The sequence below is a fragment of the Ovis canadensis genome, chromosome 7, assembly GCF_042477335.2.
Source record: "Ovis canadensis isolate MfBH-ARS-UI-01 breed Bighorn chromosome 7, ARS-UI_OviCan_v2, whole genome shotgun sequence".
NCBI classification, from domain to species: Eukaryota; Metazoa; Chordata; class Mammalia; order Artiodactyla; family Bovidae; genus Ovis; species Ovis canadensis.
Window position 1 is genome coordinate 33,837,087 of NC_091251.1, and position 27,136 is coordinate 33,864,222.

General features: G+C 54.7%; 1 protein-coding gene across 1 annotated transcript; it reads left to right on the forward strand.

Moving 5' to 3' along the window:
* Nucleotides 1-26,447, forward strand: LOC138443420 (myosin-6). The gene is made up of 37 exons (XM_069595774.1): nt 1-205; nt 1,399-1,542; nt 1,776-1,932; nt 2,029-2,056; nt 2,332-2,443; nt 2,698-2,790; nt 3,428-3,491; nt 3,752-3,850; nt 4,297-4,400; nt 4,486-4,624; nt 6,264-6,532; nt 6,791-6,961; nt 8,320-8,629; nt 9,539-9,609; nt 9,898-9,985; nt 10,076-10,193; nt 10,562-10,685; nt 10,968-11,104; nt 12,661-12,916; nt 13,063-13,305; nt 13,452-13,628; nt 14,137-14,282; nt 14,530-14,620; nt 16,912-17,301; nt 17,651-17,777; nt 17,869-17,987; nt 18,592-18,788; nt 19,317-19,500; nt 19,677-19,842; nt 19,968-20,092; nt 21,621-21,929; nt 22,235-22,438; nt 23,429-23,554; nt 23,776-24,051; nt 25,189-25,284; nt 25,946-26,080; nt 26,372-26,447. The coding sequence occupies exons 1-37, from the start codon at nt 5-7 to the stop codon at nt 26,393-26,395; spliced, it is 5,820 nt and encodes a 1,939-aa protein (XP_069451875.1). The 5' UTR covers nt 1-4; the 3' UTR covers nt 26,396-26,447.
* Nucleotides 26,448-27,136: the final 689 nt, after the last annotated feature.

Consider the following 27,136-nt stretch of genomic DNA (forward strand, 5'->3'; position numbering starts at 1 on the left):
CAAGATGACCGATACCCAGATGGCCGATTTTGGGGAGGCAGCCCAGTACCTCCGCAAGTCAGAGAGGGAGCGACTGGAGGCCCAGACACGGCCTTTCGACATCCGTACCGAATGCTTCGTGCCGGATGACAAGGAAGAGTTCGTCAAGGCCAAGATCCTGTCCCGGGAGGGAGGCAAGGTCACTGCCGAGACGGAGACTGGCAAGGTGCGTGGGACACAGCACAGGTGGTGGGTGAGGGGCGGAGCCACGCGCAGTGGGAGCTGGGGGGCTCTGGAGGAGAGCCAAAGCCAGCCGGGGTCCAGGACGAGCTCCCCTCAAGGGGCCCAGCATCTGGGTGAGAACTGACCATTCTTGTTGGATCTAAGCAAGTGTAACCAGGCCACCCCAGGGATGCCCACCCCTTGCCAGGGAGGACGCTGCAGGCAGGGAACCTCACCTGGTTTCCTTGTCAGAGGGGTTATGTAGCTAAAGAGGGCCCAGACACTGCATCAAATGAAGCTCCCTTCTCAAGCCTGCATCCCTCCACTCTGTGCCTTAGTTTTCTCCACGGACCAACTCTCCCCAGTGTTCCCCAACCATACCAGGAGCAAATTTTACAGGTGAACACAAAGCAGGAACTCTTGAGCAGAATGCTCAGTCCAGGGCTGACGACTAGCACTCAGAAGTCACAGGCCCTTGTCCCTCATGCCGGCCATGAGAACTGCCACCGGTCAACAGCAGCGGCTCTGAACCGTGCGCCTGGTAGACTGACTGTCTGCAAGGCCGACTATCTACACTGGCTGACTGTCGCATCCCCTCGAGGTGTGCAGTAACAGGCCACAACCACTGGGGGTTTTAACTATGACCCCAACTCTGCCACTAGCAGCCACCATATACTGGCAAATCATTGATCATTTGCTCCACTGTAAAAAAAATGCTGGAATACCTACTCACAGGGTCTCATGATGCAAGCGCATGACAAACTGGCCAGTGGCGGCCAAACCATTTGACAGCGACCAATGAAGAGTGTAGAGTAGGTGGGTGAGATGTTTCTCCAGCAGCAGCAAGGTTTGCCCTTAGCAACTGATGACCTCAAGCATGCCCCCAAGAGTCAGGGTAAGATCAGAGAGCTTCTGCCCCTAGACCCTCAGTCAGGGACTGAAAGGTGATGCTCATGGGCAGAGTCTGGGGAACTGGCAAGACACAGGGACTCTAGGGCAATCCATAAGAAGGGACAGACAGTGGGCAGGTAAATTATCTGGCGTCGTGGGAAGCTATGGGGTAGGGCCCAGGCACTATGAGAAAAGAGCCAGGGGAACAAGGCCAGGTCACAGCCTGTGTTCTGGGAGGAGGTAAGTGGGCAAGGCTAGAGAGGGTCCTGGTAGAAATGTCTGTCCTACTGCCCCTCGCCCCCACAGACGGTGACCGTGAAGGAGGACGAGGTATTGCAGCAGAACCCGCCCAAGTTCGACAAGATCGAGGACATGGCCATGCTGACCTTCCTGCACGAGCCTGCGGTGCTTTTCAACCTCAAAGAGCGCTATGCAGCCTGGATGATCTACGTGAGTGAGCCCTGCACACTCTGGGCAGTCTTCTGCACAGCGTCCAAAGTCGGCCAGGGCGACTTTCTCAAGGGGAGGGGACTGGAACTCTCCCTCTGCTCCCTCCCCATCCCTGGTTAGCTGCAGGAAGACAGGAGCCAGCTGGCATAACAGGGGACGCCTCTGCCTGGCACCACTGCCCATCCCAGGCTCTCCCCTCCAACTTCTCGTGACTGCCCCGTCTCTTGCTTCAGACCTACTCCGGCCTCTTCTGCGTCACAGTCAATCCCTACAAGTGGCTGCCCGTGTACAATGCCGAGGTGGTGGCTGCCTACCGGGGCAAGAAGAGGAGCGAGGCGCCTCCCCACATCTTTTCCATCTCCGACAACGCCTACCAGTACATGCTGACAGGTGGGCTGGCGGCCCTGACATGTGGCCCCTCAGCCCGACACCGTAGACCAAGGCCCTGAGCCCTGACCCCTCTGCCTCTCCTCTTTTCTCTTCCAGATCGGGAAAACCAGTCCATCCTCATCACGTGAGTGAGCAGCACCCATGCACAGAGGGGCCTGGTGTGGGGGAGGCCGAGGCTGATTCCTGGGGTGCTAGAGATGGTTGAAGGCTGTGGCTGCTAGGAGCTGGGTACCCTGAGGAGAGCCAGAGTGACCTACAGCGATGGGCAGGTTCTGCAAGGAGCTAGGCCCTGGGGGAGGAGATTCGATGGCTAGGACTCTGAGGGAAGAGGGTGCAGTGCTGAGCTTCGAATGGAAAACAGTGAGAATCTGGGTTCTGATGGGTCCCTGTTGCCTCCAGTGGAGAATCCGGGGCAGGGAAGACTGTGAACACGAAGCGTGTCATCCAGTACTTTGCCAGCATTGCAGCCATAGGTGACCGTGGCAAGAAGGACAATGTCAATGCAAACAAGGTGCGAGGTGGGCTGCAGGCTCCACAGAGGGGTTAGGGGGCAGGCTGACCTGGTGACCCCTAGCCCTGACCTGGGGAACAGTGCAGACAGCATCCCCGAGCCCAGTGCCTGAGACCTTCCTGGCAGGAGACGCATGCTCTGAGGTCTGAATATGGCCCTCTCGAGCTGCAGACCACCAGCAGTCCATCCCACTCCACCCCCACCCTCCCCACCACCGCCTGGAGGTGAAGCCCCGTGCTCTGCCTCCTCTGCAGGGCACCCTGGAGGACCAGATCATCCAGGCCAACCCTGCCCTGGAGGCCTTCGGCAATGCCAAGACCGTCAGGAATGACAATTCCTCTCGCTTCGTGAGTGCACCTGACCACTGCCCACAGGCTTCATGCAGCGTTGATGAAAAAAGGGGTGGAGGTGCAGTTTTGCCAACAGTCCACACCTGGCTGACCATCCTGCATTTGGTTTTGGGATATCATGTAACACACACGCCCACTCTAAACCCTCCCCACTCAGCCTGGCCCCCGAGTTCTGAGAACTCAAGGAAAGAGACCCAGAGCCACCAGAGCTGTTTGTTGCAGAACCAAGTCATCGGGCTGACTTGGGTCACATTCTGTGTTTTTTTAATGACTATTCCCAAAGCTCTTCCACGCTGTAAGTGGAAGAGCTGGAAGGAGGACAGCAGGGCTTTTGAGCCAATTCCCCAGCCTTCCATCTGTCCAGCAAGTCCCCACCCCTCCCAGAGCCCCAGGTCCTTCATCTGTGAGACCGAGGTAGTAGTCTCTACCTTGCTGGTTATTGGGAGGATGACGTGAGATCATATCAGAGGCACAAACAGGATGCATTCTATTTTGTTTATGATACTAAACTGGGGCTCCAAGGAAATCATTTACATTTCCAAAACCATCCAGGGCGTTCTGGATTGCACTGAGGTCCAGGATCTCCATCTCTCTTCTAGCCCCCTCCCTCACTCTTTGTCCCATCTACCCCCAGGGAAAATTCATCAGGATCCACTTTGGAGCCACTGGAAAGCTGGCTTCTGCAGACATAGAGACCTGTGAGTATGCAGGGAGCCTGGCCCCCTCCTCCAGAGTCCTCCACCTCTGCCTTCGCTCCTCGCTGGGCACCGACATTTCCCCTCCATCTCCTGTCTCTGTTTCCATCTGCCTCCCAGCTTTATCATTCTTTTCCCTTTAAACCCAGTCTTCCCCTGTCTCTCTCCACTTGCCATGGGAGCCTTTCTCCCCTGACCTCCACCCCTTCGCTGATTGGTTCTCTTCCTTCCCACCTGCCCTTCCCCCACCTCTCCTACTCCAGACCTCCTGGAGAAGTCCCGGGTGATCTTCCAGCTGAAGGCTGAGAGGAATTACCACATCTTCTACCAGATCCTGTCCAACAAGAAGCCAGAGCTGTTGGGTGAGCCCCGTCAGAGGTCCCTGCTGCCCCTGGCACCCCCCGCAAGCCCAGCAGCGCAGGGCGGACCCCTCCTCCTCCTCACCCGCCCCGCCCCCGCTCACCTGTCCCCTCCCTCCACCTGCACAGTACCTTTCTCTTCCTGCTTCACCTTGGACCCACCTGTGTCAACTCTTGCCTCCCTTTCACACCCTTCCTTGTCTTCTTTCTCCTTCCCTTTACTTCTTTTCTCCTTCTCCCCTGTGTTTGTCTCCCCCTCTCCCCCTGTCACCCCCCACCATCCTCTCTCCCCGTGTCCCCACCACCCACTTTTCCTTTTCTTCTGGACCCTCCCCTTGGCCTTTGCTGACTGTCCTCCTCTCTACCTGCTCCTCCCTTCTCCCCACCCCTTCCCCCACTGCGCCCCACTCCCGACCCCTCGTCCCCGGCCCTGCCCCTCGCCTGGACAGACATGCTGCTGGTCACCAACAACCCCTACGACTACGCCTTCGTGTCTCAGGGGGAGGTGTCCGTGGCCTCCATCGACGACTCCGAGGAGCTCATGGCCACAGATGTGAGTGAGGAGGCAGTGGGAGGGCTCCAGGGGCTCCTGGGCCACCCGCCCCATCACCCACTCTGCCTCTCTCGCCCTGCCCCAGAACGCCTTCGACGTGCTGGGCTTCACTCCTGAGGAGAAAGCCGGCGTCTACAAGCTGACAGGCGCCATCATGCACTACGGAAACATGAAGTTCAAGCAGAAGCAGCGGGAGGAGCAGGCGGAGCCGGACGGCACCGAAGGTTCGAGGACAGGAGGGCAGGCTGAGAAGGCCTGGGGGGCAGCGTGTCTGCCTCTCATGCAGGGACAGCGCTCTGGGAGCAGAGTCTCCTCCATGCCACGTGCAAACGGGGTGCCTTTCAGTGATTCTTAAGGAGCAGCATTCACAGCAGCAATGTTAGGACCACGATACAGAAAGCGGGAGGAAACAGAGCAGGAGAAGCAGGTGGTCGGACGGTGGTGCCTTTTCCCAGGGGTGGGCTCTCCCCACCTGATCTAGACTCGAGGCTTCCTGTTCCATTATAACCTAGCCAGACACCACCTTCCATCCCAAAAGCCTGGATCCCAGAGGACCTGAGGCTTATGGGTGGGTGAGGGCAGGGACACGGGAGAAGTGGGAAGACAGGAGGCACCTCAGAGTCCCGCTAGTTTCTCAACCCCAGCTGGACCAAGCAGAAGTGAAATGGAGAGGTTTCCTCCTGTGCCCAAGACTCCACCAGGCCCAGGAAAGCATGGACCTGAGTGCTGAGTATCCCCATCACTAAGACAGTGTGTATGTGAGGGTGCCCAGCCCTCAGGAGAGCCCCTCACAGGCTCTGTGCCATATTCTGCTGGGAGACAGAAGGCCAGGGGTCAGGACACAGCTCTGGGTGTTGGCACATCACCCACATCACTGGGTCTCAGCTTCCTCCTCAGTGGAATGGAGCAGTAGCCCTTCCCAGCTCCCTCTGAGGCTGATTCGAGAATCCCTTGAGAAGGAGACGTGAAGGCGTAAACAGGGCTGGAGAAACACCTGAGAATATTCCTCTTAACCTTCCTTCAAGGATCCCCTCTCTGTATCTATCCATATCAAATGCCAAACCTGAGTTTCACAATAGCATGTCACCAGTTATCATAAAACTCTCAAAATTAAACCAAGTAAGTCTCCTCTAAATAGAGATCATGGGGCTTTCCAGGTGGTTCAGTGGTAAAGAATCTACCTGCCAATGCAGGAGACACAGGAGCTGCAGCTTTGATCCCTTGGTTGGGAAGATCCCCTGGAGGAGAAATGGCAACCCGCTCCAGTATTCTTGCCTGAAAACTCCCATGGACAGAGGAGCCTGGTGGGCTACAGTCCATGGGGTTGCAAAGAGTCAGACACAACTGAGCATGCACACCCACACACAAATAGAGTTCGTAGGTTGGATAGCACATTTGGAGAGCTGAGGGTTGGTGGGCTGACCAACACACTGTTAGGAACCCTGATTTCCAAGCGAGTCAATTTGGTGGACACATAGATTCACTGTAGAGCATGCCCAGTCCTGGGCTAGATCCTGGGACTGGGGACAAAGACAGCAAGGAGCAGAGGACAGCATCAGCCACAGCCCCTGCGCTGAGAGAGAGGATGCATGAGGGCAGGGTACATGCCTATAGCGGTGCTGGCAATAGGCTGGGTGCAGAGACACGCAGGAGATGTAAAGATGGAGGTGAGCTGGCAGCGTGGTGGGAAGTCTGGGGTGACAGAGGGGTCTCAGGCACACACTGGCTGTGTCACCGTGGCAAGCCCTGTGCCCTTCAGGCCTCAGTTTGCAGCTCTTTAATGAGAGGGTTAGGACCTAGTGGCCCTGGGCAGGGAAGGACAGTCTATGGAAAGTGCTTGTTCTCCCTTTCTTTCCCCACCAGATGCTGACAAGTCCGCCTACCTCATGGGGCTGAACTCAGCCGACCTGCTCAAGGGCCTGTGCCACCCTCGGGTGAAGGTGGGCAACGAGTACGTCACCAAGGGGCAGAACGTCCAGCAGGTGTACTACTCCATCGGGGCGCTGGCCAAGGCAGTGTACGAGAAGATGTTCAACTGGATGGTGACGCGGATCAACGCCACCCTGGAGACCAAGCAGCCTCGCCAGTACTTCATAGGGGTCCTGGACATCGCCGGCTTTGAGATCTTCGACGTGAGTGGGGAGCCCCGGGACTGGGAGAATGGGAACTCACTGGTTCACACAGGCAGCCACTGCTGCCCAAGCCCCGGGGAAGGCCGTGGGCTCCCCAGGGGTGGAGATAGCCACGTGTCTTCAGGGGGCGCTCCCTCCCTGCCCTGACTGGAGAGAGGCCAGCCACACTGTTGCCAGGCTGGACGCTCCCCTGGGTGAACCCCTTGGGCCACAGACCCCTGCCCGCCTGACCCACTCCGCCCCGTCCCCGCCCTGCAGTTCAACAGCTTCGAGCAGCTCTGCATCAACTTCACCAACGAGAAGCTGCAGCAGTTCTTCAACCACCACATGTTCGTGCTGGAGCAGGAGGAGTACAAGAAGGAGGGCATCGAGTGGGAGTTCATCGACTTCGGCATGGACCTGCAGGCCTGCATCGACCTCATCGAGAAGGTGCTGCCTCGGCCCCTCCACCCGGGCCCCTGCACCTGCCATCCCAGACGAAGCGGCAGCCCTATCCCTCTACACCCAGGAAACTAGTCCCCAGACCCCCTAGCCCCCCTCCAGGCCCTGCTTCCCCTCACTGTGACATTGTGGGCATATACAGGTCCAGCCTTTCCTTCTCTCCCAGCCCCTAGGACCTTGTCCCATATGGTGGACCTGAAGAGAGAGATGTAGTGAAGGAGGGGACTCCTAGCCCCTCTGACGCCCCATGAGAAGCATTATTCGTGGAAAGGACCTGGGCTGAAACTAGACACATTGGCTTCCCATCCTCTCCCAGTTGGCTGAGGATAAGCCTGTCTTCAGGCCCTCTTGTCTATGGAGCTTCCTCAGAGGACACTCCTTGTCCTGACTTGCTTTCAGTGAGCCTTTGCAGAGGGAGGCAGAGCCCACAGCAACTGATGGTCCCCCAGCCCAGCCACGACCAGTCAGAAATAGGGGCCTCCCCCACAAAGCTTTGCCTAGTGAACCAAGGCCCTGCTCTTCTGGAAGCCTCGGATTCCCCTGAGATTGTATGGAAAAACATGTGTGGACTGGTGGGGTAGGGGTGCATACGAAGTGTGTGTGTATGCAAATTCTGGGGAGGAAGTCTTGGGGTTCACCAAATTCTCAGTAGGATCCCTGTCCCAGGAAAAGTCAAAAACTGCTACACTTTCTGAAGTGCAGGACATCATGCAGAACCTGAATCCCTCTAACCATTCCTTGGAACACTGTTCCCTGACATACAGGCACAGGTCTGGATTGCCCTGTAGTCTGATGCCTCCCATCCCTTCTGTCCTGTCTTCATCCCTCTCTGGGGCAGGGACATCCAGGAAGAAGGGGCTGTGCTGTGAGCCCTGGGGGTAGGGACTGGGAGTACAGGGCTCTTCTTTGGGTCCACTGGGGCAGGAAGAGGTTCCCTAGGCCAGATCTGAATGTACTCAGATTTAGGTTAACTTCAGGAATGTTAATGGGCTTCCCTGGTGGCTCAGAAGATAAAGCATCTGCCTGCAATGCAGGACACCCGGGTTCAATCCCTGGGTTGGGAAGATTCCCTGGAGAAGGAAATGGCAACGCATTCCAGTATTCTTGCCTGGAGAATCCCATGGACAGAGGACCCTGGCGGGCCACAGTCCACGGGGTCGCAAAGAGTCAGACACGACTGAGCGACTTCACTTTCAGGAATGTTGGCTTCCTGTACCAGGGCGTGAGGTGGCTGCACGGGCTCTCTATGGCCTGCCAGCTACACAGCTGCAGTTTCTCCTCAGTCGGGGTGTGGGATTCTGCAAGCCTGGGGATGTGTTCAGTGACTCTCTCCTCTCCCCCCTCAGCCCATGGGCATCATGTCCATCCTGGAGGAGGAGTGCATGTTCCCCAAGGCCACCGACATGACCTTCAAGGCCAAGCTGTACGACAACCACCTGGGCAAGTCCAACAACTTCCAGAAGCCGCGCAATATCAAGGGGAAGCCGGAAGCCCACTTCTCCCTGATCCACTACGCCGGCACGGTGGACTACAACATCATAGGCTGGCTGGAGAAAAACAAAGACCCGCTCAACGAGACGGTGGTGGGCTTGTACCAGAAGTCTTCCCTCAAGCTCATGGCCACGCTCTTCTCCTCATATGCCTCCGCTGATGTCGGTAAGAGGGCAGCCCTCCACTGCCAGAGCAGTTCTGGAGGTGCAAGGGGCCAGGGGCCCACTGCTTCAAAGCACGTGACTCCAAAGGCAGGAAGGGGACTTCTCTGGTGGTCCAGTGACTAAGACTTCACGCTCCCGACGGCGGGGGGTGGGAGTTCGATCCCAGGTCAGGAAACTAGATACCACATGCAGCAACTAAGAGTTCACGTGCTACAGCTAAAGAGCCCACATGCCACAACTAAGACTGGCACAACCAGATTTTAAAATATATATATACATTTTTTAAAATTAAAAAAAGAAAGGCAGGAGGGAGCCTTAAGAGGGGGCCATCAAGAGAGCCCACAGCAGCCCATCTGTGCCGTTTCTGTGGGAGTGTGATTTTTCCCCTCTGGGTTATGGATGTTGGTATACGTGTTCTGTGCCTCTTCAAGACTCAGAGCAACTGAAGATCAGTGCCAGAGGCACCCGCGTCACTGCAGCAGGCCTGGCATAGAACCATCCTCTGCAGGAGGCCACAGTGAATGTGAGAGCATCACTGAATGAATGTATGGTGGAGCAAATGAGCCTCGCCTTCAGAGAAGGAAGAGACAGGGTGTGGACTGAAATGAGGAGGGTAAAATACAAGAAAAGTAGAAAGGGGAAAAACGTAAGCATGGAGAGGCAGGAGAAAGCACTAATGTTATTTCAAGACCTACTGTGTGCCAAACAGTGGAGAGGCAGACTGAAGCTTTGATCTCTTCTAATCTTCTCTATTCCATTTAAAGGGAATGACTCTCCTCCTCGTGGGAAAACTGAGACTTGGAGATAAACTGTCCAAAGTCACACAGCTAGTGAGCAGCATAGCCCTGGCCCCTGCTCAAAGGGTCTCCGATTTCAAGCCCTGGTTCATCATTCCTTCTCTTGTTATTAGGGGACAGCAGTAAAGGCAAAGGAGGCAAGAAAAAGGGTTCATCATTTCAGACAGTGTCAGCCCTCCATCGGGTAAGAAGGGCCCAGAGATACCAACAGACTTGCGGTGGGCAGACCCAGCCCAGAGCATTTTGTCTGCACCACCCTTAACCTGATGCTCCGAGTCTGGGGAGGAAAGAAGCTAGAGTTATGTGGTTGTTTTGGGCATGTAAATTCTACACCAGCCTGAATTCACATCATGTTATGTATCCCCTCTCAATCCCTTAGAGGGTTCTGGTGACAGGATATCTGGGGCCCAGGGTCAGGGACTAAAGGGATGGTCCCTGTGGCTCCTGACCTCCACCTCTCATCTGCCTCCAGGAGAATCTGAACAAGCTAATGACAAACCTGAGAACCACTCATCCTCACTTTGTGCGCTGCATCATCCCCAATGAACGGAAGGCTCCCGGTGAGCGACGCACAAGGGTCTAGTCTGGAGAGGGCATTTGGCAGCCACTTGTCCCGAGGCTGACCCCCTGCCTCTCCCTTCCTGCTGCAGGGGTGATGGACAACCCCCTGGTCATGCACCAGCTGCGCTGCAATGGCGTGCTGGAGGGCATCCGCATCTGCAGGAAGGGCTTCCCCAACCGCATCCTCTACGGGGACTTCCGGCAGAGGTGGGTACTGGGGTGCCACAGGACTCAGGGAACAGGGAAACCCTGGGCAGCCTTGGGGGGAGAGGAGTCTGCAGCTGGCCTCAGATCCTGTGAAAGTGAAAGTGTTAGTCGTTCAGTTGTGTCTGATTCTTCGCAACCCATGGACTGTAGCCTGCCATTCTCCTCTGTCCGTGGAATTCTTCAGGCAAGAATACTGGAATGGGTAGCCATTCCCTTCTCTAGAGGATCTTCCTGACCCAGGGAATGAATCCAGGTCTCCAGCATTCCAGGCAGATTCTTTACTGTCTGAGCCACCAGGGAAGCCCCTTGATTTTGTGGGCAGAGCAAATCAGTGCAGAACATGAGTAACTCCAGGCACCTCCCTCCAGGTATCGCATCCTGAACCCAGCGGCCATCCCCGAGGGTCAGTTCATTGACAGCAGGAAAGGGACAGAGAAGCTGCTGGGCTCCCTGGACATTGACCATAACCAGTACAAGTTCGGCCACACTAAGGTGAGTCTGGAGGCCCTTAGGGTGGAGGTATAGGATACCCAACCCCACTGAGTGAAGTGGCTGAGAGTTCGGAAGGCAGACCCTGACTCCTGGCTTCCCGTGTCAACCAAGAGTTGGGACCCAGCTTCTTTTCTGTCTTGTTTTTCACATTTCACTCCCAGGCCTAGGGCATGCGGGTGATGGGGCCCTGGGAAGCTCAGCCAGGGTCTCCCACACTCTCCCTCCCCCTTGGCTACCCTTCTCTGAGGCTGCGGCCTCCTTGGCTCTACCCCTTGCCCCCAGGTGTTCTTCAAGGCGGGGCTGCTGGGGCTGCTGGAGGAGATGCGGGACGAGAGGCTGAGCCGCATCATCACCCGCATCCAGGCCCAAGCCCGGGGTCAGCTCATGCGCATTGAGTTCAAGAAGATCCTGGAGCGCAGGTGAGGCTGGGGGGAAAGGGAGACACACTCTCAGAGATGTAAGGGGCAGACAAGCAGAGCCCAGAGGTGTGGGCCAAAAGACCTAAGTTCAATCCTGGCTCCATCACTTACTAGCTGGTCTGGACAAGTGACTTGACCAGTCGGGGTCTCATTTTGAGTTCTTTTTTAAAAAAAGAAAATTCCCCATAGGGAAATGAAAATTAAAACTCCAACCAGATACCATTTTAAAACACTAGACTGTAGCCTGCCGGGCTCCTCTGTCCATGGGATTTTCCAGGCAAGAATACTGGAGTGGGTTGCCATTTTCTTCTCCAGGGGATCTTCTGGATCCAGGGATCAAACTTGGGTCTCTCACATTGTAGGCAGACTCTTTACTGTCTGAGCCACCAGGGAAATGTGTGCAATCTCTTTGGAAAACAATTTATCATTTTCTCTGAAAGTTGAACAGTTACATAGCTTTCCACTCCTGAGTGCATTCCCACAGAGAAATACCTGCACGTGTTCACAACATGAGACAAAAATGAATCTTTATAGCAGCATTGGTCAAAACAGCCCAGATCTGGAAACAATTTGAATTTTCATCTGCCGGAGAATGGGTAAATAGTAGCATACTCATTTGGGAAATATTATCAAGTAATGAAAAGGAGGTGACTACAACTATATGGTACAATACATTTGAGCCTTAAAAGCATATTGCTGAGTTAACAGAAGCAAGTCACAGAAGGATACATATAGTGTGATGCAATTTTTATAAAAATAATAATTTTAAAATAGCATCTTCCTGCAATGCAGGAGGTGCACAGGAGCCTTCCCAACCCAGGGAAGTTCCCTGGGTTGGGAAGATACCTCATAGGAGGAAATGGAAACCCACTTCAGTATTCTTACCTGGAAAATCCCATGGACAGAAGAGCCTGGCAAGCTACAATCCATGGGGTCACAAAGAGTCAGAAGTGACTGAGCATACACACACATTGTTTAAAAATACATACACATATGGTTTAAAAATTTTTGAAAGAGTTAGGTAATGAAAAACACAAGATTCAAGGTAGTGACTACTTCTGGTGAAAGGACCGGAAAGGGGATGGAGTGAAGTCTACAAGTAACATTAATGAAGGCAATGCTCTACTTCTTGTCTGGGTGATGAGTTCATAGATAAATCATTTTGCTTCATTCTTCATAACTTACACGTACATTATAGACATTCTTAAATGGAAAATACCATGTTCTTAACATATTTGAGGTTCTTAGGAGATTAGAAACACTGAACACAGTAGAGATGCTATAACTGGTCGCTTCCATAGCTACTACTACCCCAGTAAGGAAGATATAAACTGCCCTTTTGTTGAATTGATCAATTAATAAACATTTATGGAGCAACTCCATGCTCAGTGTGGTAATGTTGAGGTGGGGTTGCCTATCAAGGCTGCGAGAACATGTCCCTGCCCTCAGGTGCCCAAAAACTTGTTCAGATGTGCTGGGATCCCACTGCAGCTGGCCCCATGACTGGAAAGTTCTCCTTCACAGTGCGGCTCCCTGCCTCCATGTTCTTTTGCCAGGGATGCCCTGCTGGTAATCCAGTGGAACATTCGGGCCTTCATGGGGGTCAAGAACTGGCCCTGGATGAAGCTCTATTTCAAGATCAAACCACTGCTGAAGAGCGCAGAGACAGAGAAGGAGATGGCCACCATGAAGGAGGAGTTTGGGCGCCTCAAAGAGACACTGGAGAAGTCGGAGGCTCGGCGCAAGGAGCTGGAGGAGAAGATGGTGTCCCTGCTGCAGGAGAAGAACGACCTGCAGCTCCAAGTGCAGGCGGTGAGACCCTCTCTCTTTCCCCCTCCCCTGGATCCTAACCCATCTCATCATCAGGGACTATGAGACTCCAAGCTTCAGCTCTCCCTAAGACTCTGGATCTCTCCTCTCTTTCATCACCAGCTCTCCTCTCTGTCCTCTTCTTTCAGGAACAAGACAACCTGAATGATGCGGAAGAGCGCTGTGACCAGCTGATCAAGAACAAGATCCAGCTGGAGGCAAAGGTGAAGGAGATGACCGAGAGGTTGGAGGACGAGGAGGAGATGAACGCTGAGCTCACTGCCAAGAAGCGCAAGCTGGAAGATGAGTGCTCTGAGCTCAAGAAGGACATTGATGACCTGGAGCTGACCCTGGCCAAGGTGGAGAAGGAGAAGCACGCAACAGAGAACAAGGTGAAGGCAGCTCCCTTTGAATCCAGACCAAGTCTCAGGATTCCCAGACCTGAGTGTGGTCCTGGCCCTTGGCCTTGGAGGTCTCCATAGACGTCTCCAAGTTGGTGATGTCTGACCCTGGGGGGGATGGGGCTCTCGGCCAACAGGTGAAGAACCTGACAGAGGAGATGGCTGGGCTGGATGAGATCATCGCCAAGCTGACCAAGGAGAAGAAAGCTCTGCAAGAGGCCCACCAGCAGGCCCTGGATGACCTTCAGGCTGAGGAGGACAAGGTCAACACCCTGGCCAAGTCTAAAGTCAAGTTGGAGCAGCAGGTGGATGATGTGAGTATGAACAACCATGCTTTGTGTCTCTCAGGTCAGAATTTTGCAGGCAATGCCAATGGCAAGGGGTTTGCAATCCCTAAAACTAATTTCCATCCCACCCGGGGCCCTTTTCTTCCTCCCCATGCTAAGTCGCTTCAGTTGTGTCTGACTCTTTGCGACCCTATAGACAGTAGCCCAGTAGGCTCCTCTGTCCACAGGATTCTCCAGGCAAGAATACTGGAGTGGGTTGCCGTGCCCTCCTCCAGGGGATCTTCCTGACCCAAGGATTGAACCTGTAGCTCTTGCATTGGCAGGCAAATTCTATACCACTGAGCCACCTGTGAAAGCCCCTTTCTTTCTACAGTTCTTCATTAGGCTGGGTCTCTGAGTCCTTCATGTCTGCCAGGATGACTCTGCTGGCTTGACTTCCAGTCCCACTGGACTTTGGGTTTAGAAGGGAGCAGAGGGGGATGTATTGTGGACCTCAGGTTTTCTACACCCTGTTCATTTTTACTTTCTCCACCAGCTGGAGGGATCCCTGGAACAGGAGAAGAAGGTACGCATGGACCTGGAGCGAGCTAAGCGGAAGCTAGAGGGTGACCTAAAGCTGACCCAGGAGAGCATCATGGACCTAGACAATGACAAACTGCAGCTGGAAGAAAAGCTCAAGAAGTAGGAGCGTACGGAGGCCGGGAGGGGGTCCTGGGGGTGTCTGGCCTGACGGCTAAAGCTCAGGATGCTTCACGGCCTCTGGCCAAGGCTGCCCAGGGCACAGTGGGAGCAAGCAGGTCAATCACAGCCCCTCCCCTGCCTTCACTCTTGGGGGCCAGAGGAAGAAAAGTGGTCCTTGCATGCAGAGGCAGGAGGAGAGGATGAGGGCAGAGAAAAGAAAACCACCTGTCACCTCCTTCTTCTCCAGGAAGGAGTTTGACATTAATCAGCTGAACAGTAAGATTGAGGATGAGCAGGCACTGGCCCTTCAGTTGCAGAAGAAACTGAAGGAAAACCAGGTGAGGTTCTTCTGGGTGTGGCCACCGGAGAGCTCAATGGCAGTGAGACAGCTGGGGCTGCAGGAGCTGCTTAGGGTTCTAGACAGTATCTAGAACTCTGAGCTACCCAGAGGCCCTGCGAGCCCTGACTTCCAGGCACCTGGGAACATCAGCCTTCCCCCATTAGACCAATAATGTCTTATTTCATCTGGGCTATTTGGGGAGGTGGGTGGGGATCATACTTACTAAAACAGCTTCTCTTGCTGAGCTATACTCTGCCTAATGGGTTTTCTTGTGCTTAGTAGCTCAGTCATGTCCAACTCTTTGTGACCCCATGGACTGCAGCCTGCCAGGCTCCTCTGTCCATGGGGATTCTCCAGGCAAGAATACTAGAGTGGGTTGCCATGCCCTTTTCCAGGGGATCTTCCCAATCCAGGGATTGAACCCAGGTCTCCCACGTTGCAGGCAGATTCTTTACCGTCTGAGCCACCAGGGAAGCCCGATGGGCTTTCTGCCCTGGGAGCATTGGTAGGGCTTGGTTCTCCTCTAACCCTTCCTCTGGTGCTGCTTTCCCCTCGTGGGGGAGAGAAAAGCCTTCATGGAGCCCCTTCTCACAGGGAGCTCTGTTCTTATTCTTCCCAGGTACTTGCCTTGCCACTAACCAGGGCTGAATCCCCACAGAGCACTTGAGTCAACTCCTGAGGCTTTGAGCAAGTCACTTCCCCTCCTGCACCTCAGATTCTCCTCTCATCTGTAAAATGGGACTAATGACCTCTGCCTTGCAGAGGACTGGAAGAGATACTGTATAGGAACACACTTTGCCAACCAAGAGGCTATATATACATGTGATTTTAGTATAGCTCAGGTTACAGAAGTCAGCCAGCCCCTTGCAAGATGTTCTTTTGTCTGCCCATGGCTTTCTTATCCCTCTGCAGGAGGAGACTGAATTAACAGCCAGAGTCTCCCTTGCCTTTCACGCACCCTGAATTTTAATGCGCTTTTAGTCCTGTGTTTGTCAGAAGAGCCCTGGAGGCAAGGGAGGCAGGTACTCTCCTCCTCATTTCAAAGTTGCATGACCACATCTGGACACAGTGACTCCTAGGCCAAGGGGACTCAGCTATTGACCCCCTCATTTCCTGAAGAGATCGCAGCTGGTGGAGAGGGCCAATATCCCCTCTGCATTCAGGCTGACGGTCCAGGCCACAAGTGACACGTGAACACAGTTCCACTCCTCTGGGGGCTGCTCCGGGGCTAGCCTGCCTTCAGTGATGCTCTTACCTCCCATCTTCCTGGGTGCCCTTTCTTGGTTTTAGCCAGAATATTAGAACATCCCCAGGTTCTTCTACCCTGGGTCTGGGCAGCCTCTTGGACCCAGAACAACAGTGCAGTTATCCTCACCAGATGCTGGCAATGCACTGTGGCTCCTTCTTCTTCCTGTCCAAGCTCTTGCCCCATCCTGGGAGCAGAGGTATGATGGTCTTGTCTGTCTTGCTCCCAGGAGCCCCCCACCCCCCACCGCCACATATACACATTCCATCAACACCACTCATAACCACAGGTGAAAGGACCCCACCAAACCTCCCTTTTGCTCCTGGTTAGTCAGACAACAGATCAAAAGGTAGATGGGCCAAGGCTAAGGCCCAAAAAAATGAGGTGGGAACAATGATACAGAAGAGGGCATCCTGCTAGCACTCTCCTGGCCTGGAAGGGAACAATCAAGCTGGAACCCAGCCATGGGCATAAATACAGTAAGCTCCAGAGAGCTAGGAATAGGTTGATTAGACTTGGTAGTTAACTCAGAAGATTATAAAAGTTTTTGATTGAGGCATATTGTAAATATTTGTAAAACACAATCACCAGCTTTCCCGTCTTATCATTAGCAGAGTCTAGTGAATCTGTGGAATTTCTGAGATTCAGGATCTCACGGGATCTCAAGATCCCTCTCTGAACACAGATTCTCAGGATTCAGGGCGAGAGATGGTCAGATTGGGTCTGAGATGCCCCTCCAGGAAATGCCTTAAAGGTACGGCTTCACCCAAATTCTTATTGGTAGTCTGTGCGTTATCAGATGTTTAGCAGCTTCCCTGGCCTTGCCCACTAAATGCCAGTAGCAACACCTCCTCTCCAAGTCATGACAATCAAAAATGTTTCCAGACCTTGTCAACTGGTCTCTGGGGCACAGAATGTCCCCTGGTGGGAACCACAGCTCCGCAGGACCTGGGCATCTTGGCCAAGAGCCTTCTAGAGCCCTGGGAGGGGGCTCCAATGGAGGGACCCAGGTGCTGGGTCTGAGCCCCCCTTGTCCTGCCCAGGCACGCATAGAGGAGCTGGAGGAGGAGCTGGAGGCTGAGCGCACCGCCAGGGCCAAGGTGGAGAAGCTGCGCTCAGACCTGTCCCGGGAGCTGGAGGAGATCAGCGAGCGGCTGGAGGAGGCCGGTGGGGCCACATCCGTGCAGATTGAGATGAACAAGAAGCGCGAGGCTGAGTTCCAGAAGATGAGGCGGGACCTGGAGGAGGCCACGCTGCAGCATGAGGCCACAGCGGCCGCCCTGCGCAAGAAGCACGCTGACAGCGTGGCCGAGCTGGGCGAGCAGATCGACAACCTGCAGCGTGTAAAGCAGAAGCTGGAGAAGGAGAAGAGCGAGTTCAAGCTGGAGCTGGACGACGTCACGTCCAACATGGAGCAGATCATCAAGGCCAAGGTGGGCCCGGCTCTCCTCTCCTCACCCTCTCCTCCCTCACCGCATCGCAGGGTACCTTCCCTCCATTTCCTCTCTCTGCCATAGCTCTTATTCTCACTCCCTTCATCACCCTCTGGTCTCTCTCCCTCTCACCCTTGCACCCACCTTGCCCTCCCTCTGCGTCTCCATCTCACCACCTCTCCCTTCTTTAATTCATGCATCCTCTTCAGACTGTGCCCCTTCAGCTCCACCCGTCGCCTCCCCTATCCCCCCACCTCTGTGTTCTCCCCCACCTTGGCCCACCTGTCCTTCCTCCAATCCACCCAACCCCTCCCACATTCACCTCTCCCATGTCCCATACCATCTGAAGGCCAACCTGGAGAAGATGTCCCGGACACTGGAGGACCAGGCCAATGAGTACCGGGCAAAGCTAGAAGAGGCCCAGCGTTCCCTCAACGACTTCTCCACCCAGCGAGCCAAGCTGCAGACCGAGAACGGTGGGTGCCCCGCACCAGGCCTGTGCCTGCCCCGGGACAGAGCATCAGTTGCCCCCCTCCCTAGCCCACAAACCCTCCTTCCCACCTGCAGGTGAGCTGTCCCGGCAGCTGGAGGAAAAGGAGGCACTGATCTCCCAGCTGACCCGAGGGAAGCTGTCTTACACCCAGCAGCTGGAGGACCTCAAGAGGCAGCTGGAAGAGGAGGGCAAGGTGAGGCCAGCTGGGTGGGCAGTGGACGGGACTGAGAGCCACCCTGGGCAAACAACCTCAGGAATGGAGGCTGGAGTGAGGCTGGAGACTACAGATAGGCCTCCGAAATAGAAAGACTTTCAGGCCAGGCTCTTTTACTCTTCAGCTAAGCCACACCCAAACATCACTCCTTCCCTCAAAAAAAAAAAAAAAAAAGTATTTATTTGGCTGCACCGGGTTTTAGTTAAGGCATCTTTACTTGCGGCATAGGGAATCTTCTTTTTTTTTTTTTTTTGCCCGTGGAATCTTTAGCTGTGGCATGTAAACTCTTAGCTATGGCATGTAAGATCTAGTTTCTAGACCAGGGGTCAAACCCAGGCGCCCTGCACAGAGTCTTAGCCACTGGACCACTTGGGAAGTCCCCCTCCGTTCTTACATGGGAAGAGGTGGGCAAACTGGGAAGGTACCTCAAGACGATGAGATTCCACAACACCAGCCCTCACCCTGAAGGAGGCTGAGATTTGATTCAAGGTCATAGATATGAAAAGATCCGAAAAATGGGGAGAGGGTCTTCCCTCCCACCTTCCCAGAGGCTGAGCCCACCCGCTGGTTCCGCCCCTCCCAGGCAAAGAACGCCCTGGCTCACGCACTGCAGTCCGCCCGGCACGACTGTGACCTGTTGCGGGAGCAGTATGAGGAGGAGACTGAGGCCAAGGCCGAGCTACAGCGCGTCCTGTCCAAGGCCAACTCAGAGGTGGCCCAGTGGAGGACCAAGTACGAGACGGACGCCATCCAGAGGACCGAGGAGCTGGAGGAGGCCAAGTGAGTCCCGGGCAGCGCCCCCACCCCAATTCTAAGAGAGGAAGGGGCAAGAGGACCTTGGTGGAGACAGGCAGAGTGGGCGTGGGAGGCAGATTTCAGAAGGAAGACAAGAAGTGGGGAGAAATGTGGTGGGCAACAGAGGTGCTTGGGAGGGAGCCTGGATCCTGCGCTCTTGGGTGACCCCTGGCTGGCCCCGACTCACTTCCTGTGACGGGCGAGCTTTTGGCCCGGGTTATACCTGATGCTCACGTATAAGACGAGCAAAAAGCTTGTTGGTCAGAGGAGCTATCGCCGATCAGCCTGGGTGGGGAGGGGTGGAGACTGCCACCCAGAGGCCGCTGCGGGTAGGGAGGAGACTGTTCTAGGCACCCGCAACCTTGGCTCCCTGGAAGCTGGGCTTCCAGAGCATCCCAAGGAGCTGTGGGGAGAGGCCTGGTTCTTCTCATCTGGCAGCTCTGGGAGGGGTGGTCCCAAGGCACCACCGTTCGCAGGTAGAGTCACACACACACACCCAACCACCCTGGGCAGGAAGAAGCTGGCCCAGCGGCTGCAGGACGCCGAGGAGGCCGTCGAGGCCGTCAACGCCAAGTGCTCCTCGCTGGAGAAGACCAAGCACCGCCTGCAGAATGAGATCGAGGACCTGATGGTGGACGTCGAGCGCTCCAACGCGGCTGCCGCTGCCCTGGACAAGAAGCAGAGGAACTTCGACAAGGTGGGCCCGGGCTGCGGGCCACAGCCAGCAGGCAGAGCAGGCCGGCAGGCGGGAGTCAGGAGCATCCTCCCAGGAGGCTGAGGCTAGGGGAGGCTGGGCCTAGGAGGGGGACCTGGGTCCCAGAGGTGGGGCCGGGGCTGCCCTTTGAGCCGCTTCCGTCCGTTGGGTCCCCGCAGATCCTGGCCGAGTGGAAGCAAAAGTACGAGGAGTCGCAGTCGGAGCTGGAGTCCTCGCAGAAAGAGGCGCGCTCCCTCAGCACCGAGCTCTTCAAGCTCAAGAACGCCTACGAGGAGTCCCTGGAGCATCTGGAGACCTTCAAGCGCGAGAACAAGAATCTGCAGGGTGCGGGCGCAGGCCGGGAGGGGCGGGGCAGGGAGGGTCCGCACGTAGCGCCGCCCCGCGGCTCCTCGAGGCCTTCCCAAACTGAAGCAGGCAGCCCCCGACTGAGCCGCCCGCCCCTCCCACAGAGGAGATCTCCGACCTGACTGAGCAGCTGGGAGAAGGAGGGAAGAATATGCACGAGCTGGAGAAGGTCCGCAAGCAGCTGGAGGTGGAAAAGCTAGAGCTGCAGTCGGCCCTGGAGGAGGCCGAGGTGAGGGCCTGGCTCTGCCTGGACCCCTGCCTCTGACCCTCTCCTACCCACCTACCATCACCCTCCTGTCTCTGACCCCCTACTCTCCCTCACCTGGGGGTGATGGTGACCGAAGACAAACTCCATTAGATCATTTTCTTAGTCCGAAGTCATATACCCAGTACCCATTACTACCTCCAAAGCCAGAGTCTGCACAGAGGAAAATGCCACAGCTTGATCATAGGTTTTTCTTTCCCACTGGGTTTATAAAGTTGAAACCTGGCCATCATGACAACTCCTCAGACAGGGGGTGGGAGTGTCAGCTCCAGAGTCAAACAAATCTGAGTTTGAAACTTGGCTTGAGGACCTCCACTGTGTCATTGGGCAAGTTCCTTAACCTCTAAAATGGCATTAATTGTACACACCTCAATCCCTGAGTTAGGAAGATCCCCCTGGAGAAGGGAATGGCTACCCACTCCAGTATTCTGGCCTGGAAAATTTCATGGACAGAGGAGACTGGTGGGCTACAGTTCATAGGGCCACAAAGAGTTGGACATGACTGAGTGACTAACACTTTCATACTTTCATAACATTTTCAGTTCAGTCACTCAGTCGTGTCCAACTCTTTGCGACCCCATGGACTGCAGCATGCCAGGCTTCCCTGTCCATCACCAATTCCCAGAGCTTACTCAAATTCACATCCATTGAGTCAATGATGCCATCCAACCATTTCATCCCCTGTCGTCCCCTTCTCCTCCTGCCCCCAATCCCTCCCAGCATCAGGGTCTTTTCAAATGAGTCAGTTCTTCGCATCAGGTGGCCAAAGTATTGGAGTTTCAGCTTCAGCATCAGTCCTTCCAGTGAATATTCAGGACTGATTTCCTTTAGGATTGACTGGTTGGATCTTTTACGCATGACTGTTATGATGATTAAACGAGGTAATGCACTTAAGAATTCAACATATATCAGCCATTGTTTACTGTTCATTTTTAAGAACCTGGGACTTCCCTGGTGGCTTAGACGGTAAAGAATCTGCCTGCAATGCGGGAGACCTGGGTTCAATCCCTGGGTTGGAAAGATCCCCTGGAGGAGGGCATGGCAACCCACTCCAGTATTCTTGCCTGGAGAATCCCCATGGACAGAGGAGCCTGGCAGGCTAAGGTCCATGGGATCACAGAGTCAGACACAACAGTGACAGTATAGCACAGCGCAGGGGTAGCCCTGAGATTTGGGGCTTCTGACTTTTTTCACTATAGGTTGAAGGACTTGGGAAACAAAGAGAAATGTTTGAATTTGTAGTTGTAGAAATCCTTTTCTATATTTTAGATGGGTCAGGATCATGCAATGTTAATGTTGGAGCATTTTGGCAATTGTGAGGTCAAAACATTTCCTTGATGAAGGAACCCCAGGGTATCCAGCATGTCCTCTCCCACAGCACCCAGGTGGCCTGGGATGCAGGTCCTGCCTCGCTGCCTCCAGCTGACACCTTGCACCCTCTCGGCCTCCCTCCCTGACGTGCCCTGTGCCCTGCGGTCCCTCTCCCCTCCAGGCCTCTTTGGAGCATGAAGAGGGCAAGATCCTCCGGGCCCAGCTGGAGTTCAACCAGATCAAGGCAGAGATTGAGCGGAAGCTGGTAGAGAAGGACGAGGAGATGGAGCAGGCCAAGCGCAACCACCTGCGGGTGGTGGATTCACTGCAGACCTCCCTGGACTCGGAGACGCGCAGCCGCAACGAGGCCCTGCGGGTGAAGAAGAAGATGGAGGGCGACCTCAACGAGATGGAGATCCAGCTCAGCCAGGCTAACAGGACAGCCTCAGAGGCCCAGAAGCATCTGAAAGTTGCCCAAGCCCATCTGAAGGTAACAGAAGTGAGGGCTCTCAGAAAGGGATAAGTAGGGTTGCTCACAGGAATGGTGAAGGCCCGAGGAAAGGGTCCTGGGCTAACAAATATGAGAGCATGGGGGGCACCAACCTCCTGGATTTGGAGGCTTGAAGGAGGAGAACTGATCAGGAGCATGTTTTGGACCAATCCCGCCTGTGGGCCTGGAGACCTGAATGTGTCTCCTGAGGTTAACGTGAGCTTTGTGACTACAGGGAGGGGTGTATCAGATCCCAAATGGAGGCCCTGATGGGGGCCTTCCCACATCATCCCTATCCCTGGCAGGACACCCAGATCCAGCTGGACGACGCAGTCCGTGCCAACGATGACCTGAAGGAAAACATCGCCATCGTGGAGCGGCGTAACAACCTGCTGCAGGCCGAGCTGGAGGAGCTGCGGGCCCTGGTGGAGCAGACAGAGCGGTCCCGGAAGCTGGCGGAGCAGGAGCTGATTGAGACCAGCGAGCGGGTGCAGCTGCTGCACTCCCAGGCGAGGAAGCTAGGGGAAACCTGCTGAAGGCCAGAGACAGGATGTCTAGCGAGGTTCTGAACTAGATGCCCAGAGAAAGCGTATGTCCAGCCAGGATCATACACTATTTTCTTCTCTTGGACCAACTGACATCTGTCAGTCATGGCTGCAGAACTACTACCTTGAGAAAGGGGTCTAAACGTAAAAGCCAGCCTCAATTTGCTCTATTAATGGGACTTTTGGAGTTTAAAGACAGCTTCCCTTGTGGCTCAGACAGTAAAGAATCTGACTGCAATGCGGGAGACTGAGGTTCCATCCCTGGGTCAGGAAGATCCCCTGGAGAAGGAAATAGCTACCCACTCCAGTATTCTTGCCTGGAGAATTCAATGAACGGAGTAGCCTTTAAGGCTACCGTCCATGGAGTCACAAAGAGTTGGATGACTGAGCCACTAACACACACATCTGTTTGCAAGTCCACAGAGCACCATTTTTCTGCAATCCCATATACACTGTTTTCAGCTGTATTCAGCAATGAGTTTTTATGTCCATCTTACTGCACTGTCCTGTGGAACTCTGTTCCATAATCTAGTACATATGGGAATGACATCACCCACTGACATCATCCTCTCTTCCTTACGTCATTACATTCTTTCTATAACTACAATCTCTTCCAGGATACAGTCCTTTTAAAACAGTTGTACCTGTTTTTCTTGGAACTCCCTGCAAGGAGGGATTCCTTGGAATTTCCTTTCATTCCCCTACGTAGACATGTTACTAAAGAGCTCAGGAGTAGAACTACAGACCCTTTCCTGCTTGAAGCCTTCAGAACTGAGTCATTTTACGCATAATGTCTAGAGTACATGTATTTTCATTGGAAAAAAAGGGAGCAGGTACAAAACAAGGAAAATACTAAAAGCAAGACATGCTTTTTAAAAAACGACTAGTTCTCATTTTCTCTGGGTGAATGTGTAGAATCACGTAACATCCAACAGTTTCCCTTACCTTATCTAGAACACCAGCCTCATCAACCAGAAGAAGAAGATGGAGTCAGATCTGACTCATCTCCAGTCAGAAGTGGAGGAGGCGGTGCAGGAGTGCAGGAACGCTGAGGAGAAGGCCAAGAAGGCCATCACGGATGTGAGTCACTGCGCCTTCCTGCCTCCCTGAAAGACTCAAGCCGAGGGCTCTGGGTCCAGGCCAGGCCACTGTGCTGTAACAACTGCGATTCTGCCATCGTGTGGGCTCGAGGGCCTCCAGGACCAAATGTCAGGATGAGAAAGGGGTGGTCCTTATGGGAAAGAAGAGCGCCCCCCCCCCACCCCCGGGCTCTGTTCTTTTACACTCTCTCCCGTGTGCAGGCCGCCATGATGGCGGAGGAGCTGAAGAAGGAGCAGGACACCAGTGCGCACCTGGAGCGCATGAAGAAGAACATGGAGCAGACCATCAAGGACCTGCAGCACCGGCTGGACGAGGCGGAGCAGATCGCGCTCAAGGGCGGCAAAAAGCAGCTGCAGAAGCTGGAGGCCCGGGTGCGGGAGCTGGAGAACGAGCTGGAGGCCGAGCAGAAGCGCAGCGTGGAGTCGGTCAAGGGCATGAGGAAGAGCGAGCGGCGCATCAAGGAGCTCACGTACCAGGTGCGGGCGCTGGGGCCACGCCCTCAGAAGTAGACGTGAAAATGTATCCCTTGCCCCACCCCCTGACCTACAACGGGCCCCACGCAGAGCCCCCCTGCCACCTGCCTCTTGAGAACCTGTCTTGGGAATCGTTTTCTTTCACATTCTCTGAAGACAGGTTGGCTTGAGTCTATGAATTTTTTTTTTTAGCAAAGGGAGAATCTGCTTCTACTTCTTGAAAGCTCCTGAACCAGCATTTTCCCAGATGTTTAATAACCTGAAGTGCTACCATGAAAGCTTCAGAGCCGTCCAAGGCATCTTTCCACCTGCCTCAGAGGCAGGGGTGTTGTGTGGCATTTAGTGATAAAATCAGGGATGGGAAAAGACTCAGATCTTCCATGGAATTCCTGGGACAACAGATAGAAGGCCTTAGAGAAAGAAGATTCCAGAATGGTCTAAGCCTTCCATCTGCATAGCTCAGAGCTTTTGTTCTTGACCTATTACTTCCCAATATGCCTGGGTAGGAAGGACAAAAAAAAAAAACAAGGTATTGGCTCATTTGACAGCTGGATATGAGAGGCACGGGAAAGAGGTACAAATGAGAACTGCAGGTGTGTTGTGTGGGTGTAAATAGAAATAGCATCCTAGCAGAAGCAGTGATCAGGAGTGATCAAGTGACATAGGAACCATTGATCCTGGTGCTCAATACCTGACCCAGAACAATATATACTAGGTTATGATAATTAGAATGATCTGGATTATGATAATCCCTTCTTTCTGCTTTCCTCCTGAGTCCTCTCTGGTCACTCTAGACCCACTGCCGAGAGCATCTTTGGTGCTCCAGGTTAGATCTGGAACAGCCCTCACGTCTCCACATTATCAAATGAAGAAATCCCGTTTGGTTCCAAGCCTCTCCTCCTGTTTCTCACCTCAGGGCCACAGCCTTCTTTGCTTTTTAGATCCTGGTGTGAGAACGTTGCCATGCCCTTTGGCCTATAAGTCTCCTCAGAGATGAAATTTGTGCACAACCTCTTTGGCCTGGCCCATGGGAGGGAGGGGCAGCTGAGGCATGGGAAGAGAATGGGGTCGTGAGGGAGGGAAAGATGATTGCTCTTGCTCCTTCCCCCAAACTGGCCTCCTCCACCCATCTGCGCCCAGACGGAGGAAGACAGGAAGAACCTGCTGAGGCTGCAGGACCTGGTGGACAAGCTGCAGCTGAAGGTCAAGGCCTACAAGCGCCAGGCCGAGGAGGCGGTGAGTTCATGGTTTTCTCTACTTCCTGTGTGTCAGAGCCGACAAGGGTCCACCCCAGTGTGGGACCCGGACGGAGGGATTGCTGTGCACTTTAACTCTCAAACTCAGAGCTGTGGCAGGCACTCCTGAGTTAACAAAAGCAAAGCTTATTTGACCCAGGACCTACCCACAAGCTTCTTATAATCCACCTAACAGTGAGCCCAAGAGAAAGCAGTGCAGCTACTAATGTAGCTTAGAGGGCCAGCCAGTGCTGAAAGCTGGATGGTGGCAGGGGAACTGGGCCTGGAAAGGGGCCTGAGCAGGTGCAGCATGGTGGGGAAGACATCGAGTGAGCACAGAGGTGCGGACGTGAGTTGCTGATGAGCATACGTGTGCAGGAACCCTCAGGGGTTGGGGAGCATCTGTCCGGGTCGCAGTTGAACAGGGGCGGTCAAGCTGGATTCTGAGGGGGGCGGCCCAGGCAGCATGGGATTCCTCTTGGGCAGTGGGTAGCCTGGATTCTGAGCACTGGGTAAGGTGCCAGGCACCTTTGTGGAGGGTGCCAAGCCAGGAGCAGGACACTTTTGTTGCAGGAACAGGGGTGATAGATGACAGCGAGCCCCTGGATTAGGAGCCTGGGCATCCCCTCACCTCATCCTCCCATCCTCCTGAACCCCCACAGGAGGAACAGGCCAACACCAACCTGTCCAAGTTCCGCAAGGTGCAGCACGAGCTGGACGAGGCGGAGGAGCGGGCGGACATCGCAGAGTCCCAGGTCAACAAGCTGCGGGCCAAGAGCCGCGACATTGGCGCCAAGGTGGGTCCCTCCCCAGGCCCTGCTACTCACCCCCATGGCAACACAGCCCCCACACCTGGGCATCCCCCTCCTGCTCAGACAAGCCCCCTACAGGCTGGAACCTCCTTAGAAAGTCCAGTCCCACCCCACCTATACCACAAAGACCTCTAAAGGGGACCCCAAGATTCCCAAGGCCTGAACCTCTCCCCCTAAGGGCATCTCCCTTTAGGCCCCTGAAAGCCCTGGAGATTTCTCCCCACACCCTTCCTTCCTCTCACCAGCTGCTCCCTCACACCTTTTTTTCTTTCTCAGCAAAAAATGCATGACGAAGAGTGACGCTGCCTCCAAACCTCACTCTAGCTGCCCTCCAATAAACATGAATGCCAGACTTTGCCTGAGCCCCTGTCCTTCCTGCCGGCTGGCCAGGAGCCGTCCTGGACTCCTTGGGGGGAGGGTGGCCTGGCCCCTGCATCAGAGCTGGAGGAACCGAGACACCCCACATCTCCAGAGGAGGAACTGAGGACCAGAGGGGTGTGGCAGCCTGCCTCACCTGAGTCCCCATACTGCTCATCAATCAACCACCAGGGACAAGAGGGAGGAATTTCACAAATGAGGAGCACAAAGACACCAGAGGGTGATCCCATCCCAGATGCCTAGACACGGAGTTGCACTGCTGAAACTGAAGCCCTCCTCCACCTACCCCGCATCTGAAGCCACAGGGGTTAAAAGTGTCCTGTTCCCTCCAAAATGAACTCCCCATTGATGCTAGGAGAGGCTCAAAGCTGGCTGGGGATGGAGATAGGGTGACACAGGTGGCTGGAGCCCAGGTGTGTGGGCCCCCCCTTCCCATAGGGCATCCTGGAGCCAGCTGATGCCAAGCTGAACTGAAGTGCAGTGTGGACCAAACCTGGGCCTTACGTGCCTCACGTTGACCCCTCACACACGCGAGCAGAGCACACACAGGCACACGCAACAGGGCACATCTCTGCTCCTTCCAAGCTCCCACCAGGGACAGGCTGGCCTGGGTCACACAACTGCTCAAGGGACAGGGCGGGTCCTGAGCCCCCTCTGCTACCA